A 20,963-nucleotide genomic window follows, 5' to 3' on the forward strand; every position below is an offset into this window, starting at 1 on the left:
CTTCTAATACATAAATTCATAGCACTCCCTTGTTGCATATTTCTGCACAGCTCAATTATTTTGTCAAAGCGCCAAGAAAGACTTCTTTTGAGAGACGAGTTGTTTAAAACACCAACTTGTTGGATCACAGGTCTGCTACAATACAGTCGAACAACTGTGACTTAAACAAATTATGTTTTTGAGAACTGTGTTCACTCATTTGTATTTTGTAGGGAAAAAAATGATTGCAGTGGCTCCAAACCTAGAGGTCAGGGAACTAAAGGCACTAAGGGACAAATATAAGGGACCCTGAGATAATTAAAGGTAGAACAAAAAGAAGAAGATTTCTGTTACCAAAATTGCACTATTTTTTTTTAATAGGTTAACCTCCTGGGGCTTTTAAAGTTTTAAAAATTAAACAATCTCTCTTTGGTTGAGCTAAAGTTATAACCTGTGATTAGGGGTCAGAAGTAGACACAACTTCACATTTAGGGATTTAGGTTTAGGTTTTAGGCCAGTGGTTCCCAACTGGTTAGGCCACAGGGTCCACATTTTTGCTTAGTCATCAGTTCAAGGTTCACACATCAGATAAATTACCAGATATTAAATTTGATCTAACAAAATGTAAATACATGTATTTTGGCTTAGAACACAAAGAAATGAAACATACTGCAAGAATTAACAGAAATGGCACTTAAAAAATCTCTGTGCTGGAAATTCACTACTTCATAATCAAGTGTGTTTGTTTTTACAAAGTTGACACGTTCACGATAAAATTAGCGTTGACAGAGTTCACGAGTCACTTGCAGTCCATTCAGAATGGGCCTGTGACCCACTTTTGGACCACAACCCACCAGTTGGAAACCACTTTTATAGGCTAATTCCAACTTGCATTATCATGATACTGGAATTTCTAACTTCAGTACAATACCTTAAAAAATATTGATATTCATTTGCATTTTTTATTACCACAGGGAAAAATTGACATTGAGGCATAACATTTAAAAGTTTTTTTAAATGATAAATATAAAAAAGGCTATAACGTGGAAATAATGACTTTGACCAGCAGAATGACAATCGCAAACATTAACTATACAAGAGAGCAGGAATACGCAGCTGGTGCTGCTGCACTGACATGTGGGAAATGAGTATCGAAACCATTTCAAATATTTAGGGTCAATACGTATCGACAACATTGTTTCCAACTAAAGAGATAGGTGTGGTGAAATATGCAGTCAGTGTGACGATATTCTTTTTCTATTACTAATAGGCCTGTTGCACAATGACAATGGCTATACAGTTGCATGTTAATGTCATAACATCTCTGCAGCACAATTCAAAACACACCTCTGACAGCAGCGTGCCTTAAAATGACTCAGGAACCTGTTGAACAGGAGTGTCAATATAACACGCTGTGGTTATAGGAAGTAGGATCTACATCAAAACAAACCAGTTCCCTTGTAACGTCATTACACATGTCTTTCAGGGCCCCACCAATCTAACGTTAAACCAGCAAACCTTATGAAGTGCTATCTTATCTAGTGCAAAGATAGACTTGTAGTCATTGGACACAAACAATAACGACTTGACATTAGAACAGACATCTACAGTCAATCCTCAGCTCAGGCGAAGACTTTAAGATTAAACTCCTTTGGGACACGCAATGCAGAAAAATAAAAACTTCTGAAAATGGCCTGTCAGAAAAGGGGTCAATCACTTCAGATGCCTCTTTTCTACACATGCACACACACAAACTGCAGTGCCATCTTCGCCAAAGCCTTTGCAACAGCGGGACTCGCACATGACCACCATTAGGAAAATCAATGTGACACTCAGGCAGGCCGGGAGAGAGCCTGAAGCTTCTGAATGGGCCTGGATCTGAGTCATGCTGTCTCACACAATCACACATTAACACAATGAGACACAGAGAGATATGTAGGGGAAGTTAGGAAATTGGTGCTTAAAGGAATACACCAAGTTGTCGGGTGACTGGTCTGTTGGTCACCTTGAGAACTTAATTTAGAAACACTTATGACATTGTGAACGCCATGACTCTGCTGTCTGCAACGCTGATGGAGCAGAACAGAATGGTTCAGCATATAATGAAACACGATTTTTTGTCAAGAAAAGGTATGAAAAGATCGATGTCAATCTCATAAGTATGCATTCACTATGGAGCTGGAGTCAAGACGTGTTTAGCCTATCTCATAAAGACTGGAGGCAGGGGAAAACTCTAACCTGGCTCTGTCCAGAGTTTTAAAATTCACCTATAAATACCTCAGCTGTCTAATTAATGCATTGCATCTCATGTTAAACTCATATTACTAATATAAAAAATGATTTCAGGAGGAGGTATTTGTTGGAGCTATTTCTTGGCCAACAACAGTTTTACCATCTGCTCAGTGCGTCTGTGCAGCATCTCTGGCTGTAGTGAGCACAGGTTACTTCTCAGTACAGGTGATGGGACTTCAACATGCTGCACTGCTTCTGGCTGCTGTTTCCCAAAGAAAAAGTTCAAAAAGTTTAAAGATATACTATGCAGGATTTTCCTAAATAAAATTATAGGCTCATACAGATATAATCCCTCAAAATCATCACTTATGACCCACTGGAAGTGTATGGCTGAATATTTATCTACCTGTATTTTCTTATTTTTATCTTATTTTGCAGTGTTTGGGATGTTCTTGGGCACAGCGCTCAGATGAGGACAGGACTTATCAAAAGATAGCATTCAGATTGAAGACCATAAGCAACATGCATCAAAGGAAGCTACAAAACTTGGAAGCACAGTGCAGAAATAAAGCAAATATAGCAGGCCGAAAAGCCCAGCGGGCAAAGCCGAGGTTGGCTTTCACTTTTGCTGACAATGCTGTTTACAAAGAGTTGTCGACAATTCCCTCATAGTATACCTGTGAAGCTGAGACACAGACCCTTCGCTGAATTACTGAGATCCCTAGCTAATGTCTGAAAATAGACTAAATAGATTCAAACAGTAGAAAACATGTGTGTTCCACCATTACCACCAAATGTATTTGTTATATGGAGAAGGAAACTACCATTAGTAGTTCAAAACATTTAATCATTACTTTCATACTATTGTGTATTGTGTCTTAAGTTTATAGATACAACAAAAAATCTTCACTTTTCACTGCAGAGTTCTACAAACAGAACTTAGATAATTCAAACCGTTTCAATCAAAACTCCTGATTTGAGTTCAACTTTCTTCAGACAATGTACTACCTGGATGACTGAGATTGACCTCAAGACATACATCACTGATCACCTCATCATTGCCAAATGTTATAGTTCACCCTCAAATCATGCACACTTCTGTGTGGGGATTACAGTTGGCAGGTGTAATTCGGTTTAAAAAAAAAAAAAAAATTTTACATGAAATCTCCAACACTCTGCAAATCACATCAAAATAATCTAAACTGATAAATAGCACTACAGGTAAGAGGAAAAACATGCATTTTAATATGGGGCAAACTGTCCCTTCAACATAAAGCAGCATGGGCCTGCATTTCTGTCCTTTACAAGTAAACTAACCACTGGGCCGATCTTGAAAAGACTTCTAGCAGTCAAGCAAAGTTCATAAATGTGCGGGGGAGCAACACCAGAGTCATCTGAGCTAAAAAGAAGAAGTGGGAACAAGAGGAGCCGGGCAAGATAATATTCTCGCCATCCTCCTCTAACTCCTGTGCTCTGTGTTTATCTTACACGGAGGGGAGATGTTTACATTGGCTTGGTTAAACACAGACAGGCCCAATAGCTTTTGTTAATAATAAATAACCGAAACAGTCGGCCATGCCGGAGCATCTAGCTGCCACACGTGGACCACCAATTGTCCTGCATCTGCGGAGGGAAGACAGCTCGCATACAGAAGACTGAGAGTGAAGTCTGTCAGAAAATTTTCCGGAGTTGGAAAAAAGTTTAAGGACTGAGGTGAAATTCAAACAGAGTGGCATGCTATCTATCCCACCACAGTTTGTTTGTGATGGGGTTTATTTTAATAGATTCTCCGATGATTTGATGCGAGCCTACGACCCTTTTTGACCCTCCCATCATAAACACCAAAATAAGCATTAGAGAGTGCACAGGCTGGTTGAGTTCCCATGTGGAAGGAATAGAGTTGAGGGAACTTCAGAAAAGAGAAAAAAGTTGGATATATTTCATCTGACAGCGGCTGCAGTGAGGAGTCGAGCCATGTGTTTGTTGGGGAGAGGGTTTGAGGCAGGCAGAGAGATTGATTGGGGACAGTGTGGGAGAGAAAGAGGGAACTGCAAAAAAAAAAAAGAGAGCAAGGCCTTGGGAATGAGTGTGTGTGTGGGAGAGAAACGATGCTGGACTGCCGGAAAAAGAAAGTCAGCCAGAAGGACGGCAGATCGATTCCTCCCCTGAGCCTCACAACAAACACACTCTGTTTTTTTCTCTCTGCACAGCTCACCTCTGCTGCAGCCTGATATCGTCCCATCAGCACTTCATCTCTATCACTACTACCCTCCCCCTTCTTTGTCTGCATGCTCGCACATTACTCCGAGGCCTCTGCTCTGTGAAAGATTTTAAAGGTCCAGTGTGTAGGATTTAAAGGGACATATTGGCAGAAATGGAGTATAATATATTAAGTATTTTATCAGCTGAAAATAAGAACCATTATGTTTTTGTAACCTTAGAATTAGCCGTTTACATCTACATAAGGAGCAGGTCCTTGGAGACTGCCATGTTGCACTGCAATATTTCTACAGTAGCACAGAATGGACAAACTAAGCTTGAAATAGGGCTAGCTGCATTTTCGCATTGGCCACCATAGTTAGAGGCCTCTCTGTGTCAACCAACTTTAGAAAAACATTGGGTTTTTTTCAGTTTTAAACTGCTTTATTAGGGTTTCCAATGTATTCATCAGTTATGGTCATAATGGAAACATCTGCCACATGTTGATTTTACATTTTTGAGCTGGTGCAAGGAAACTTGACCATTCATTGCGCTGGATCCAAAGGTTTGCTTTCACTCACGGCAGCTGCTCCTCTCATTCATCAATCTGATCAGCTCTGACCGGACTGACATATTACAGCCGATCGTCCTGGATTCTACTAACTTAATGATTAATACAACAATAAACAGGACAGGAGACGGTGGAAGAGTTCCAACAGAACCTGATGCCCCTCTATTCTCTTGACCAAAAACTCCAACTGTGGACGTGCCCAAAAACCTTTCTCTGCCCATATAAAAACAGTCTGGTACAATATCAGTTATCCATACCACGACTGAAACTCCTCAAACAGCCACGGAGGAAAAAAGGACCTCATGAATTTAACCTGCGCTGCATGCACAGATTTGCAAAAGCATCCGAAAAACGTCAGCTACCATCTACCATCAGTCATTCTAATTCTGTGGGAGATTCAGTGTATTGTATTGTTTGGTTTGTTTTGGTTTTCTTCAGGTCGATTTGTTTTAGAGGAGACGTTTGCAGATAATTTGGCTCAATATCTGTTCAGAGAGGCGTAAGTTATCTGAGTAAAAAGTGAGCAAATTTGGGCAAGTGCCAGTTTTAATCACCTGGTTCATTATATTTGAGAGGATGAGACTTCTGCAGATAATTTAGTTCCAGTAAAAGCTCCTGATGAATGAACACTGAAGAAATTCTTGACCAAATATGTTTCAGCTGGTTAAACTGCAATCCTTACCAACAGATGACACTAAATCCCCTCTCTATCTGTTCCTTTCAGATTTCACCAAATTTTCTACGAAGTTTGGTTCTCACACCAACTCATTGTAATTAGTTGTTAGGAATATAAAGCCAATCGCCCCAGATCTGTCATCTCAATGCCATGCAAAACACAACACGCTACACTTGAACAATGATCTGGACATGGACATAATGCACAGACAGAAAGAAAAACCAAAAGAAGCACCCCTCCTCTGTGGTTGTGGTGGTGCAGAAGTGCGACTGAAAGATGCATCTCATGATTAAAAATATCTGCAAGTAATGCGGCAAGGAAACCACACAATGACACACACACTGAGTCTTCCTCAAACACAGATGGACAGACAGCGTGGCAGACACTTTCAACACATCTCTAATCTCATGAGCTCTGCATCATCAAACACACTCTCTCCTCCAGATAAGTCCCATTCCACACATGGGACAATGTAGCTGTTTATGGAACACACACACACACACACACACACACACACACACACACTCCACGGTAGGAAGGAGGATGAATGACTTCTTTTTTAATCGTCATTATCAAATCTAACATCCTCATTGTTTGATTTCCGGTCAAATGTTTACTACACAAATAACTCTGTGTGTGTGTGTGTGTGTGTGTGTGTGTGTGGGTGGGGGGGGGGGGGGGGGGGGGGGGGGCTCCGTCAGTTTGGGGCACTTGTGAGGTCCTTCTCTCAGAGTTTGGCACTAGTTTGCTCCTAATCTTTGCCATGTCAGCTCCAGCTCTCCAACAGACCATAAATACTCCTCTCAGCGTGTCTGTGAAGCAGTCTGACGAGCAAAACAACTCTTTACGTTGTTTGGGAGTTGATGCAGGCCCTGCAGCTGCCCCGTTGACAGCTGGCAAAAGCATTTTGGAATTCAAATCCTGTGCGCAATGCAAACCGTAGCCATTTGGAAACAACTGTAGAAAACCGAAAAAAAAGAAGACGCAGAGGAACAGATACCCCTTGAATTATAAGTAGAGACAGATTGACTCACCAGTAGCTGAAACCCCCTGCATCTTGCACAAAGTTCCTCTCCGGTCTTTCTCTGCTGAATCCGTCCTTTTCTCGGAGAAACTGGCAACAGCAGCGTCTCCAGCGTACGGGGAGACTAAACTCGGAGGAGCGCCTCCACTTCAGAGCCCCCTTTTCCTGTTCGCCGATTGAAAAAAACACACGCGCACACACTAAGGACACTTCATGGTTTCCTAACGGACGTGAGAGACTTTACCCGGGTCATTTTTGGTGTGCAGAATTAGAGCACTGTAGTCCTCCATGTAGTCCTTTCTCCTCCCTCTCCAGAAACAGAACTCTCTCCTCTGTGCCGCTGGAAAAAAGAAAATGCGCGCTCCCGCTGCGACGCGCGAGCACGGCAACCTCATTCATTGACTGTGCATGCTGAAACGAAAGATTGGAAAAAAACAATAAGTTAATTTCAATAATTTTACTCACTGTTTGACTTTAAAACAGCCGAAATATTTCACTTTATTTCTTTGATCCACAGTTTCCGCGTCGACTTTAACTGTCTCTATCTTTCAGTGATAGGCTGTTTAATTCTCAGTCATGAAATGCCCATCGGCGGTCACAGAGGCATGGCATGGGTTGTCACGTGAAGTCATGAAAAGGATGAGGCCTATTTCATGAGATAGCTCTGCTTTGAAAACTCCACAGCTGCCTATTAGTGTGCAGAAAAGAAAAAAAGGAGCCTGGCACACGAATCCTAACTGGGAATGAGTTTCCATGTCACTGCTCAGGCTTCTCTCCGGATCTTTTTAATCGATTATCTTGAGTTTTGCAGCCAGCTGAATGGATGCTGTCAGCTGCCCCCGTGAATCATTGTACAGAGTAATAAGAAAGGAAAAAATAAATCTTGAATTTACAGATCGTGATAGTCATAAAATGGAGTTTCTGTTGTTTGTGTAATGTCTTCTTCAAAGTCTGTTATTAGATTGTACTGTTTAAACTGTTTAAAAGCAGTGGAGTTCTCCACTTAAAAGTTACAAAAGTTCAGCTGAATGGCATTACAGCTGTTGGCTGTTTTATTTTTATTATTTTCCATTTTTGCATGGGTGGATGATGAGATAACTGGCCCCTGGGACACAGACATGCAAAAGGCCCCACAACATCTTCTACATAGGAGCAGAGCACTTGTTTGTTTTTTTGCAGTTCCTTTTAATCTTTGGTGGTCAGTACCAAAGTCAAGTGGCTGTTGGCTTACGTCTCCCTGGTCGGCACATCTTAATTTGAGTGACATGGTGTAGGTAAAGGCGAGGGGGGGCCCTGACTCTCTGGGCCCCTGGGCCTGTGCCCAGCAGGATGTTTCAGTCATCCAGCCATGCTTTTATGCTTTTTTTATATTTCTTCTCCACTACATTTTAGATAACAAGTATTGTAATCTTTTTACTCCACTACATTCGTCATACAGCAATAGTTCCTTTCAGGTTAACATTTTACATTAAAAGCACATGATAAGCTTATGAAACACAATGCACTGTAAAAGATCAAATCAGCCGTTCCCAACCTTTTTGGCTTGTGATACTCCAAAACAGTTCAATCTATTGGGGGCTTCTTGTCATGTTACAGATGTCAGAACTGTTTGCATTTCAGCCAAAAAGTGATTTCTCCAAATTTCTTAGATGATTCTATTAACATAGCATTTTAAAGCTATAAGAGATCAACTTAACTGCCACTATTTCTCCAAAAACACAAAGATTTGAGAAAGGTCTGAAACACAAATAGACATTTGTGCAGCAGTTTTTTGTTGTTCCTTCTCTCCAGCTCTCATTAATCATCTGACACTTCAGATTTATCCTGAGGCCCTTTTGGGGGCCTAATTCCTAATTTGGAAATGACTGGGCTTAACAGCTCCATCTCACTGAACAATAAAAGGCTGCTTATGCACTCATGCATTGTCAATTGTTTTAAATAGTGATGTTTTAGCCAAAATGCATGTCTTTTGGAAGTACTGACCATACTACTGGATAAATTAGCCTTAGATTATACTACACAAGTTGTATGAGAGTCTGTAAAGTAATGTTTTGATGTACTTTTGTCGTTGGTTTTTGTGGACACCTTTTATTCAAATTCAAGTTTTCTTCGCAAATTCAACAAAACACAGGGTGAGTAATTGAGTGGGTGAAGTATTCCTTAAATTGCATGTTTTGCTGATAATACTGCTACGTAAAAAAAGGTTTGAATGCAGAACTTTTACTTGCAATGGAGTCGTATGTTGGTACTTTCAAGTAAAGTAACATTGCTTGCTTTAATGTCAGCAGATTTCCTCCATGATGTGACTATTTTAATCAATTTTTCAGGAGTACGACTGTGTGGCCACCAACTCTCCTCACCCCGCACTGTGTCTGTCTATCTGTGCAGCCCCCCATCTTTTTTGAAAACGCGTGTCGACTCAGCTATGCATCATTAACCCCTTTTGTGCATGGTGCTGTTGCTGCACGCTCTTCATCTGCCTGAGATCGACACAGACAATAGCAGGGTCCCTAATGATAATGCCTCCCCGTCTGGCTGCTTGCCCGGCTGTGGGCCACTTCATTGACCTGTACTCCTCCGTAATAAGCTGCATCCATATATCACCTCTCCCCTTCAGTTATACAGGCCCACTGACTGCACACTAATCTGCAAAACGTGACTTTCATTTTGCAGACACAGGCAAATGCAAGAATAGAAGAAAACACATTCACTCCTTTTAGCTTTAGAGAATAATTCTGAACATGTCATTGCTGAGTCTGAAAGGCCGAGTGTTTTGTGGATGACTGAACTCGTGTTTTAAATAGACCAGTGGCCCCTGTTAGTGCCTCTGAGTGCATGGAGCTGCCTGTCAGCCCGTCTGGGGCATGCTGGTCCACAGAAAGCAGAACACCAAACAGCCCCCTGGGATACATCCTCTCCTCCACTTCCCTGGGGCTCCTCTACTCACAGCCACAGAGAAACAACAGCATTGACAGAGTGGGAAGAAAGAGGAAGGGAATTAAAGAGAGAGGGAAGAAGGGTGAGAGACGGAGTGAGATATATGGGAAAAAAAGACAATTAGGGATTAACAGAGAATGGAGGTTGAGAGACAGATGCTGAATGATAGGTGTGAACGTTGACACAGATAAGTGTGAGATGAGCTATGTCGTGCTTTTACACTTATCTGAAAGCCTTTTGGTGTAAATGCCCTAATCATAATCACATTCTAGTCTGGGGTGCCAGTCTGTATTCATTCACTCCTTTTCAGGTGCAAATTAAAGCCTCATACTGATTCAATCAACACCTCATCTGTTAGATATGACACAGACGTTGCTGCAGCAACCTGCCACTCTGAAACCACACCAAAAGTTTGGTGGAGATTAAGCATGAGTCACACTCACAGTTTGGAGGACACTCACACCCTGCGTCCAGTGTCAGGACGAAGGAATGTTTCAATACATCATGAGGCCTGAGCTCACACTCCACAGGTCATAAATTTGTGAACATCCTCTGGTATTATTTCTGCTCTGGTGGAGCTCTTCAGAAATGTGTGTGCTTGAAGCAAGGCACGCGTGGTGGTGACTGGCTGCAGATCAGCTGATCATGGCTCTCTGTTGCTTTAGGCTCCACATGGATTCATCACATGACAGAGCCGGCTGATACACATAAAGAAGACTCTTTGTAAGAAACACACACTCTCAATACACTGCCTTCTCTTTATTTTAAAGATAAGGACCCCAGCTGCTCATGAGGATGTCAACATCTGTATTATGGGGACCCCAAGTGGTGAAACTTAATAGTGCACCAGCTGAGATGTGAAACAGCTGCTCTGCTCTATGAATCCCCCTCCTCCATCCACAGTATAATAACAGCACCTGCATATTAATAGAGCAGGACTGAAGCCATGGAATGAATCCCACTGACCCATATTTCCAGTCGCGCTCCGGGTGGGGAGGATATAAGAGGAGACTGGCACCAACAAAGGCTCCACTGTTGCTACGGTGATGTCATCATCAATGACTTGACCTCTTCCCTCTGGCTTTCATTAATACGCTGCCATTCAAATTCAATCAGCAAGGCATATGGTGAACGGTAACTGGTTTAACTGTGCTGAATCACAGCACTGTGTGTCATGATAATTAATGTAATTAATTTCAGGTTATATTATTTCTGAGAAGAGCTGTTAATATTGTAGCCGTATTGTATGAGAAGAGGTAGAAAATTGAGGAGTTAAGTTTTCTCAAAACAGTAATTGTAATTCAAAGGGAACTACATATATTTGAGTTATGAAGTTCAGTTTACTCAACATGAGGATGACTAATCATTTGTTTTTTAATCCTTTGAAACCTGAGCAAAAATATTTAATTTCTTTAAAAAAAATGGGAAGAGGGCAATGAGCGACAAAAAAAGAAATTACCCAAAAATGAGCAAGAACTTCTCAAAAAGTACAAGGAAATGAAAGTTTTAAAAAAACAAGGGCAATACCTGAAAAGTACTAATCAGAAATATTTAATTATAATCATATAGTTTTCTGTCTCCTTTTTTCTTTTTTCCCCAGACATTTTACCTTGATTTTTCAAGATAATTTTCTAAATCTACTAATTTCATGCAATTTATGGAATATTTCTTACAAAGTTGTTTGTTGGCTTTTTTTATCATGTTTTTGAAAAAAATTGGACCATTTTGCTCAGGGTACAAAGGGTTAAACACTTGTACTAGGAGTCTGAAAGCAGCACAAGAAAAGGTTTCAAAGGCTTAAACATTATTTTTGTTGTTTTCGCCTTTATTTGATAGAACAGATTAAGCATTAAAGGGGGAGAAAGGGAATAACGTGCAGCAAAGGGCTGCAGGTTACAGGCAAACCTGCAGCCTTTTGTACACAGGCCACCTGCTCTACCAGGTAAGCTATTAAATATCATTTATTGACTAAGTTTAAAAGTCTTTTCTGTTATTTTCTACCCCTTGTGTGTATTTATTCCAGCTACTTTTTTTTTTTTTTTAATTGAACGTTCTGTCATTTATGTTGTAATGTCAGGGTCTGCAAAATTCTATTTATTGTTTTTTTTTCCTAATTTTGTTTTTTTCTCTGCCGTTTTATTCTAGCTCTGTGATGCATTTAGGGATGTATTATTGTATAAAAAGGTGCTATATTAAAAAAGCTGACTTGACCTCTACTGTAGTCAGCCTGTGTCTTCTGTGGCTCTGGAGGAAGCTTTGAAAACTTGAATAAAAAATCGTGTTTTGAGAAACTTGACCTACACTATAGGGACTAGAAGTTAGGATATCTCCAGCTCTGCTGCTTCAGCTTGGAACAATTAACAGGACTATCAAACAAACCAAACTACACCAACCAAAATCTACTGAAAAAAGACTGGTGGGCCAGCCAAATAACAACAACAAAAAACCCCCAAACCAAAACAAAACAAATAAAAAAAGACAAAATATAACAGCCTGGAAGCTAAATCAACTAAGTCACCATGCGCCTGCTGCTGCCAGGCTGGAGAATGAGAGGGAGTGAGCAGATGTCCCTGCCCCCCCTGTAAAGGTTTCCCTCAATCAGTGTAAGCAGCTCCACCTGAGAGGGGAAACACACACACATAAGCCAGTCATATATGCAATGCACAACATAAGGGCAGCATCTCAAAATGTCCCTCTGTCTTTATGAAGGCACGATATTAAATTGCAGGAGGAACCAATCAATAAAATGTTTTGTTGTACAACATCTGGTAAGGTCCATTTGTGCCAGAATCACTGCAGAACCTTACCACCCTGAGCACCACCACATCAAACTTCGTCCCCCCTGGTAGGCGTAACAGAACACTGTGGGCCCAAAGAACCATCACCCAAAAATTGTTTTGTTTTTTTCGTTTTGTTTTCCATAGTTACTCTGATGAAGGTTAAACCAGTCATTGATTGTCAATAATAGCATGTCAGGTTAAACAAAAAGGATCTTACTCTTTTAACAAAATGGTCTTCCACTTTACGGATCCTTTAGAACAACAGTCTGAGCCTGTCAGCAGCAAAAACAGGCACTTTCGGCATAAGTAAAGTGATGGTGTGCATATGCCCGTAGTGATTACATTGCAGCCTGTTGTGCGGCTGCAGTGTAATCGCTCTTACTCAATTCTAGACCAATTTCAAGAATTTGTGTTCTCATTAGTCACAAAAAAATGGTAACCATGCAGTCCAGGTTGAAAAATATCAAAATTACCATTTTAGATATCTACCAGTGTGATGTGATGTGCTCAAAAATGCCCAGAAATAAATAAAAATTGGATCAAGCACCCATGCTACACAGATAGGCTAAATGAGTCTAGTAGTAGGTAAAAAGCTCATCACCAGCCTGCCTGGTCTTGAATGGGAGTGATCTGTATCTGTGGCCTGAAGATAAGAGACTGTACAGGTTTTGTAGTGAATGTGTGGTATTTGTAGTCCTTTTACTTTAGTCCACCTGCCACTGCGATTCTCGGACCGCTCTAATGATGCTGTTGCTCATTCTAAGGATTTTATTGACAGGATTGAAGTGGATGATGCTTAAAGCACCAAATCAGTTTTTTTAAGTTGAAGGTGATGATGGATGCAGTGAAGCATCTCATAGCTATCAGCTAAAATGGGCCGACAACACAAGTGACAGCTCTAACTAGTCAGTCAGTCAGAACACCTGACAAGCTGCGACTGAATGTGCGAGAAAACCAGTTAGCAGAGAATTCAAAGTAGATTGCAAAAGTTAACAAATATATCAAAATATGCAACAGTACATGCACATGGAATATTTTAATATTTCCATCCTTTGAAATAGAAGGCCTTTGCTTCTCATATAGAGAGCCACAAGTTTAAACTGACCATGATAGAAAAGTCCAGACAGAATTTATCCAACATTTATAAGTTACGTTATTTATTTTAGCTCATGTATGCCACTATGAGTTACTTTTGGAATTTTAGAGCCAACACTGCTTTACATGTATGCTTCTTTTTATTCAGGTTTGGGTTGGGTTGTTTTTTTAAATGGCCCAACAGCATTACTCCTCCATTTCAAGCAACTGCACAAAAACTTACTGCAGCATTAATTGGGCAGAGCTCCAGCCTCCAGAGCCTGGACAGGAAGTGCAGGGTGCACCATAGGTCATAAGAAACTGGCTCTGATCAGTGTGTGGGTGTATATCTCCAGAGGGCAGGGAGAGGGGAGGGGGGCGAAAAAGAAATGGGAAATGGAGAAAGGCTGAGGAGGGAGGAGCGAGGTTTAAGCGAGACAGCAGAGGAAGGCGAGAGAGAAGGGTTGGAGTTGGGGGGGTTGAGAGTAGGTGGTGGAAGTGTTTTTGTGCATTGTGTGAAATGTGATCATGTCCTGGAGCCGCACAGACAGCTGGGAAGTTCCCCTGCCCCTGGCTTCCAGCTGGGATCACTCTGTGGAGACACCAGGGCTGCAGACCATATACTTTCCTGGTTAACCCTTCAACTGCTGCTACTGTGGAAGAGGAGCTACATATACATTTTCATGATCAAATGTTTACTGTGCTTTTAAGCACAACATATGCAAAATATATTAATGACCAAGCAAGCCAAAGAGAGGCAGCTGAGGTTAAAGCATTAAAGTTTACAAATAATCAAGAGCTGCTGTGATATCCATCCGTGCCCTTATTGTCCGAGGGCGCGCTCTATTCATCTTGGCTTTTGTAAATTCCAAGTTTGCTATTTTATGAAAGGCCAGAATCCAATGTGACCCCCAAGAGAGACTTTCAGTGCACCACATTTGTAAAATTGTTATTTTTTTTTTAGATCATAGCTCAGCTGTCAAATTTGATAAAGAATCATTAACAAGTTTCCAGAAAGTAGCAATAAGAGTGCTATAAATTAATATATTATATTAAAATATAAATTTTGTCATGATTAATATATGAATTTTGGAGTTACAACATGTTTTGTGAGGTCATAGTGACCTTTGACCAAATCAGTTCATCCTTGAGTTAGTTACAGGACATATCTAGATGCATTTTACACATTTATGAAGTTTTAAAAGACTGTAAGACGATCAGTGTGCTACATTTTTAGAAATGTATGATAGATTAGATCATATTGTATTTCAATCTGATCGACAAGCACAAATCATAAGCTCTCTGCTCAAGGTCTTCGTTACAGCAGCACATCAGTAGTAAATCATTATAAAATCTTGAAACCAAAGCATGAGAATTTGCAAATATATTCAAAAATTGAAATAAAGGCTGATATTTCAGGGAAGACTATTGCACACCATGTGTCCTGAGAGATAATCTTGTAAATATAGTAAATACAAGGACCCTGGAACATTAAATTTAGGTGCAATTCCTGAAACAATAACAATAATATCAGAGAAGCTATAAAAAAACAACACACAACTTGGAACTTAAGTCACATTTATTGATTTTAGCCAGTATGACTACCTTTACACAGACATCTCACCTCTCTACTGGAAAACAAACAAAATACTTTCATAGGATTAGTTCAGCAGTAATACATCAGACTCAACTTGTCTTTTCATTTTTTTTCTCCACATTTTTTTAACACCCTGACAAAAGTTTACATGTTTGTTTTCAATTCTGTGTAAAGGTCCCATGACTGAGAAACATGCATATGACATTTAGCTGTAATCAATATGCCACTAATCATAATGCACATTATTGATAAGAATACAGTACTGCATGACAATTCAAATAAATACCAACATACAGGTGAAGTCGTTATTTCATATAAAGATATCAAACTCTCATTATGGATCAATACTGAAACACAATATGACAATATAAAGTTTGCACAGCTAATTTTATTATCACAATGCTATCGCTTCCAGCAAACAGAAAACTTTTCTCTTTTGTAAATGTAAAACATAATCTGAATTGCACTTTTAATTCCTAGCTTCTCGTCCATATTGGTAACTTTAACGCCTCAACAAACAAGCATTGGCTATAATGGCACTATTCAAGCTTGTTGATGCTAATTTTGTTTTCTGTTTCCTGAAAACATAATGCTCATAAGATGATGTAAAAAAAGATTCAATAATAATAATAATAATAAAAAAAACAACAAACGAAAACTCAAATTGGACAAAAAGAAAGAGAAAATGCGCTCTCTGCACATTTTTTCAACAATACTATTGATATCACATTACCTTCACCAAACAAAGCTAGAGATGCGTAGATGTTTCCAATAGTACACCAATCTACCCAAACACATTACAGATGCTTGGAGCATTTTGTTCAATAACAGGAGGCCAAAAGGGATTTCATTTGGTTCCCAAAGTTTGATAAAAAACAACCTTTTCTTAATACCCCTGAATTTATTGAGTGGGATCACTGACCTGCAGAATTCAATACAATTTCAGTTTTATTGAGCTAATTTTAAAACTATCATCTCACTCATGCAGACGGGGGAAAATTCCCTTTGCACTTATTGCTGCTCACAGTCATTTTGAACCCAAAGTCCTCACCTATAAAAAAGTAAACATAAAATACTAGCCTAAGATTCTCCCTTGAAACAATGAAAGGCACTACTGGTCAGAAACGAAGAACTAAACAAACCAAAAACAAAACCCCGGCGCTCGGACGGAGAGCCATGGCCCCAACTACGTCTTCCTCGGTGACGGTTTGTCTTCTTTCAGAGTCTTGATTCTTTTCAAACCTAAACAGTGTACCAAGATTTGGCACGATAAACGAAGAGAGAATGAAACAATTCCAATTTGGAATTTAATCGTCGCACTTGCAGAGAATTCTGAAAGCCAGTGATCCCGTTTCAGTGGAACGCCCTCGGTAAGAAGTTAGGAAAAGCATCATACCACTCTAATTTTTCCCAAAACACAACTTACCTATTTGAGTCAGAGCGTTGTCAAGTTTCATCGTGTTATTTTGAACTATTCCTAGGAATAATAAATACATGAAAAAACCCCAGAATTTGATCACCCTGGATTTTTTTGTATAGAACATGGCAGTAGAACAAACACAAAAGAACAGCATAACATATGATGTAACAAAATGATTTTTAAAATGATTATTTGATGGATAAAATCTTGAGGATAATAGTAGGTCTGTGGTTTGTGGAGCCTTTGCTTGAGTAAATAGTTTAAGTTCAAATGATTCAGGAGGACGTATAATCCTATTGTGTTATTACTTACACTGTATAACTCACAAACCATAGTACTACCACAGTTTCCTATAGGTTAATAATAGTCTGTTATAATCCAATATAATGAAAGTGCACAGATTAAAAAAAATAGTCAATAAACTAAAACAAAACAAAAAAAAGATGAAACCAGACCAAACAGCTTGTTGATTTACATTGAGAATACAACCATCTCCCCTGGCTTCTCATTGGAGGGTTAGATCTGCCAGTCACACACAGACTCTGGTCAGTTCATTGGACCTGTGAGAAATTGGCTTCCAGCAGCAGCAGCAGCAGCACGCATTTTAAGAGCCATCACATTTTAAAAGCAATAAGGACAGTTTACTCGACTGGAAATCAGTGTTTTCATTTTCGTTTTTTTGTATGTCTTTGAGTCCAAATGGTCTATTAATGCTAACTCTTTTCGGCGAACTCAATCAGCAGTGAGAATGGACCTTGTGTTGGTACTTCGTCATCCGCGCGGAACTACTGTAATTACTGCAAAATGGAGAAACAAACAAAATGATCAGCGTTAGCATTATTTGTCAATTTAGAGCGACTGTTAACAGCAGCTGGGCCCACATGACAAAGCAGGCGGCGGCTGGAGTTAGTCAAAGCAACGGAAGCCATGTTAGGAGCCCGATGTTATGTCAGGAGGTTTTTAACATCGTCGACATGTTGGTGAGGAGCTGAACACATTCGCCACATATTCTCCTGCGGGTGCAATTAGGAAGCCAATGACTCACAAGTACCAAGAGGAAAGAGTTGAAACCATATCCCACCAACGCCAAGTCAAAGGAGATGGATTTTTCTCATATGCCATGCAAGTTAATGAAAAAATGAGTTATGTTGTTGACATGCAGGCTTACTATAAATCAGAGACTGGATGCATCATGTGGTAAAACTCAAAGGTGACATGGGAGGAGCCTGCAAGCCGAGGTAGGAGGAGCTTTTTAGGTGGCATGCTGTCATGACACCAGATAAGCCAGACATTGATTCCAAACTAGACGGAGCGAATTCACCTATATAAAGGAGGCGGGGTTCTAGTCACAATCACATCCTGGGGTCTATCTACTGCTCAGCGAGCCTATGCAAGGGGACGGGTTACAAGCTCAACTAATTTGAATCAATGTCCTCTGGTCGATTGAGCAACCAGTCTTAAGTTTCTTTATATTTCCTCCAAAATCACCAAGAGTTTCTCCCTTAGGAAACCCCTGGACTCATTTCTCCACAGTTTGAGAGTCAGCTTTCAGCCAGACATCTGGCTTTCTTCACCAGCATGTTTGGCTTTCTTATCTCCTCTCTCAGGAGCTGGTTTACAACATGAGTAGTTCTCCCTCCTCTACTCCCCCGAACCTTTTCTCCGTCAGCGCAAACTGATAGAAACAATATATATCACACTTGTAAGTTAAGAGAATCTCAAACGTAAGAGTGATTGACCTCGAAGGAGGTGTGTGTACGATAGCCTTGTCTCCATGCTGTGCGCTGTGGCTTACGGATGCAAGCAGGGTTGACCGCTTTTCCATTTTCAGAGGAATAATCAAGCTCTCTCTCTTTGTATCTGAGAGAAAGAAATACTGTAGTACCATCCTGCAAGATTATAACCTGAACATGATCATATTAAGAATATAGATTTTCTTTTATAGCATAGTGGTAGTAGAAAACGCATAATTTGATCAACCTTGCAGGGTTTCCTCACATCAACCCTGCTTTTAGCATCATAAAGCTAATGTGTCTATGATCCACAAGCAGTACATGGATTTATTAAACACAAGCCCCACTTATATTTTTTTTTCTATTTGCGTAATGCTAGCTTGCAAGGGGTTAAAGCTATTGTGGATACAAAAACAGTACGCCGCTCTGTCCTCACACACCACAAAACAAAGAATGAGCAACCCTCCATTTGCAAAAAGTTAAAAACATAATACACACATGAGGGTCCTTAACGTAAATGCTGATGTACACACAGGCAAATATCGGGAACGCATCGTATGTGAGGACGTTACCTGACAATAATATTCTTTCCCCACTATTCTTCATTCTAGTTAAAGGGTGAGTGGTGACGCTGGGGGAGCAAGCTGCTGACAATCTAAAAGGAGAGAAGGTCGTTATGGCGACCAAGCGACAAGACACAGATTAGAGACATGAGGAAAGGTTTTCAGCCACGTAAACCACACAGAAATTATTCGAGAGCTCTGAGCAATCAGGGAGACAGAGGGTGGGGGGAGAGGAGGAAAAGAACAGCATTTCGCTCAAGTTGAGACACGAGGACAGGGCTTTACATCAACAGATTGGGTCGACAGGCACTTTTTGCCGAGTGGTCGGTTAGTTTGCAGATTTATTGTGCACATGTGGGTGCCTTTTTTGATTTGTGCTCTTCTAGGATTTACTCCATAATTAAAAAATCATCTTTGATCAAAACTATATTGTATCTCTGTTCACAGTAATAATTATATCCGTTTTAACAGAAGCAGGAACCTGAGGCACCTATGCTGAAGTGCACTTAATTTGGGTGTGGAGATCGATTTGTCAAACGTTTCTTTCTCTCTTATAATGATATGGCTCTGAAAGAATCCATCGCAACAAAATGGGTCACATGGAATAGCCCTCCTGTATTTCACCAGACACCGAATAACTCCTCTCTTTACAATGTAGAGCCCTGTAGTACATGACGTAGTCTTGTACCACACACCTGACAACAGAAAAACAGTTAAAAAGCTCATAAGCGTTTTCAGCTGCAAAGCCATGCGATTCTACAGACCCTATTGTATTGGTGTGCTAGCATCACAGCTTTAAAAAGATCCTGAAATAAACACCTGTGGCCACAGGTGCTCCTTTTCTGCCCACACAGTTCCATCATAAAACCAGTAACCAACCCACTTGTGACTTTGTTAATATTTGTATAGGATCATAGTGTGCTCCCCTAGCATGTAAGCGGGGGGAGATTGCATATTTTAGTTGCTTTGTCTTCAAAGTTCCTTGTTATTCGAGAGTGACTTGATTAGACAGTGGGCTGCTGGACACAGGTCAGTCCTGGGGGGCCAGGACGGAGAGGCAAGGGAAGAGAAGGGGGCTTTTTTCAAAGGAGCACCAATGCCGTCAGACACAAGACCGTCAGATCGACGTCTTCTTTACAAGTCCTCACCCCCACAATGTGTGACTGTTACCAGGCAATACACTCAGGGGGCCAGAACAAACAAGCACAAAAGCTGCCACCTTTTACATCATACGTACGGCACCGTGACAGCGGAAAGAATAGACACTCCATTAGACCCACAAAACCCCCAATATAACCGGGGCCCTATAATCCACATGCCATATATGTCTACTACAGTCCAAACGTCTAGTGCACACTGTACATACATCTGCATTCCCCTAAGCGTTTACACTAGCACACACGAGCAGCCAGGTTAGTAACACAGCAGTCCCTAGAGGAGCGCAGGCTGGCCAGGGAGCTAAGCGAGCGAGTGGGGCTCTTTAACACTAAGGCAGGGAGGGTTCAGCCCGCAGGCCCCCTCCCCTCTGTACACAGCAGTCCCTTGCGGACTTCTCAGCCGCCTCAGTCACAGTAGATCTTGTACTTCTCGCTGCAAAAGACCGGCGGGCCTCCCAGAATGCCATTGGGCATGGCATTGTTGAGCTCTGGTCGGCCGGAGCCAGAGCAGGTGAGACTCTGACTTACGTGGGGGTTGTTGGAGGTGCCGCTGGCGGCCTTGCTGCGGGCCTTTGCCCGGCCGGTGTTGCCTCCCCGGCGGGTCTGCTCGTGGTCGAACTCCAGGTCTTCCAGACGCTGAGTCAGGGCCAGTTTCTGCTGAATAGCCATCCGCAGCAGGGAGTTGAGGGTCTTCTTCTCATCCTCTGCTGCAGCCAGCTGCCTCTGCATCTCATCCAGCTGAGTGACGTATTCGTCACAACTGCAACACAGACACACAGAGAGACAACTGTGAGGTCAGGTATGTGTTTTAATCCGCTTTTAACTGAAACTAAAAAATAGCAGCATGTTTTCAAACCATTAATATCTTCCTGTGTCACACCATAAGGGGGCACTGGCAGTTCTTATAATATCAAACAGCTTTTGCCTCAGTGGAGCAAAGTATTAGTTTTCTTTGTGTTATGTTTGCATTACAGCTATAACAAAACTGCGCATGAAATTCAACCCAGAGCTGAATGCTGGA

The 20,963-nt window shown here is 40.9% G+C and overlaps 2 protein-coding genes across 4 annotated transcripts in view; both read right to left on the reverse strand.

Moving 5' to 3' along the window:
* The window catches only part of fgd (faciogenital dysplasia), a 71,073-nt gene extending 64,077 nt beyond the window's left edge, over window positions 1-6,996 (reverse strand). Inside the window, exon 1 of the mRNA XM_042491545.1 lies at window positions 6,692-6,996. Within this exon, the coding sequence (XP_042347479.1) occupies window positions 6,692-6,713 (22 nt within the window). The 5' untranslated portion in view covers window positions 6,714-6,996. The remainder of the gene's footprint in view (window positions 1-6,691) is intronic.
* A 9,640-nt stretch (window positions 6,997-16,636) lies between these two features.
* The window catches only part of LOC121946470 (protein bicaudal D homolog 2-like), a 48,075-nt gene continuing 43,748 nt past the window's right edge, over window positions 16,637-20,963 (reverse strand). Inside the window, exons 10-11 of one of the 3 annotated variants that reach the window (XR_006106024.1) lie at window positions 18,795-20,702; window positions 16,637-17,286 (exon numbers count right to left, since the gene is read on the reverse strand). Coding sequence is in view for 2 of the 3 variants with exons in the window: in XM_042491034.1 (XP_042346968.1) it covers window positions 20,348-20,702 (355 nt within the window). In the remaining variant the exon portion in view is untranslated. Of the gene's footprint in view, window positions 20,703-20,963 lie in introns of all 3 variants that reach the window. The other 2 variants (XM_042491035.1, XM_042491034.1) reach the window with 2 other exon arrangements.

This window comes from Plectropomus leopardus, chromosome 8 (assembly GCF_008729295.1).
Source record: "Plectropomus leopardus isolate mb chromosome 8, YSFRI_Pleo_2.0, whole genome shotgun sequence".
Taxonomy (NCBI): domain Eukaryota; kingdom Metazoa; phylum Chordata; class Actinopteri; order Perciformes; family Serranidae; genus Plectropomus; species Plectropomus leopardus.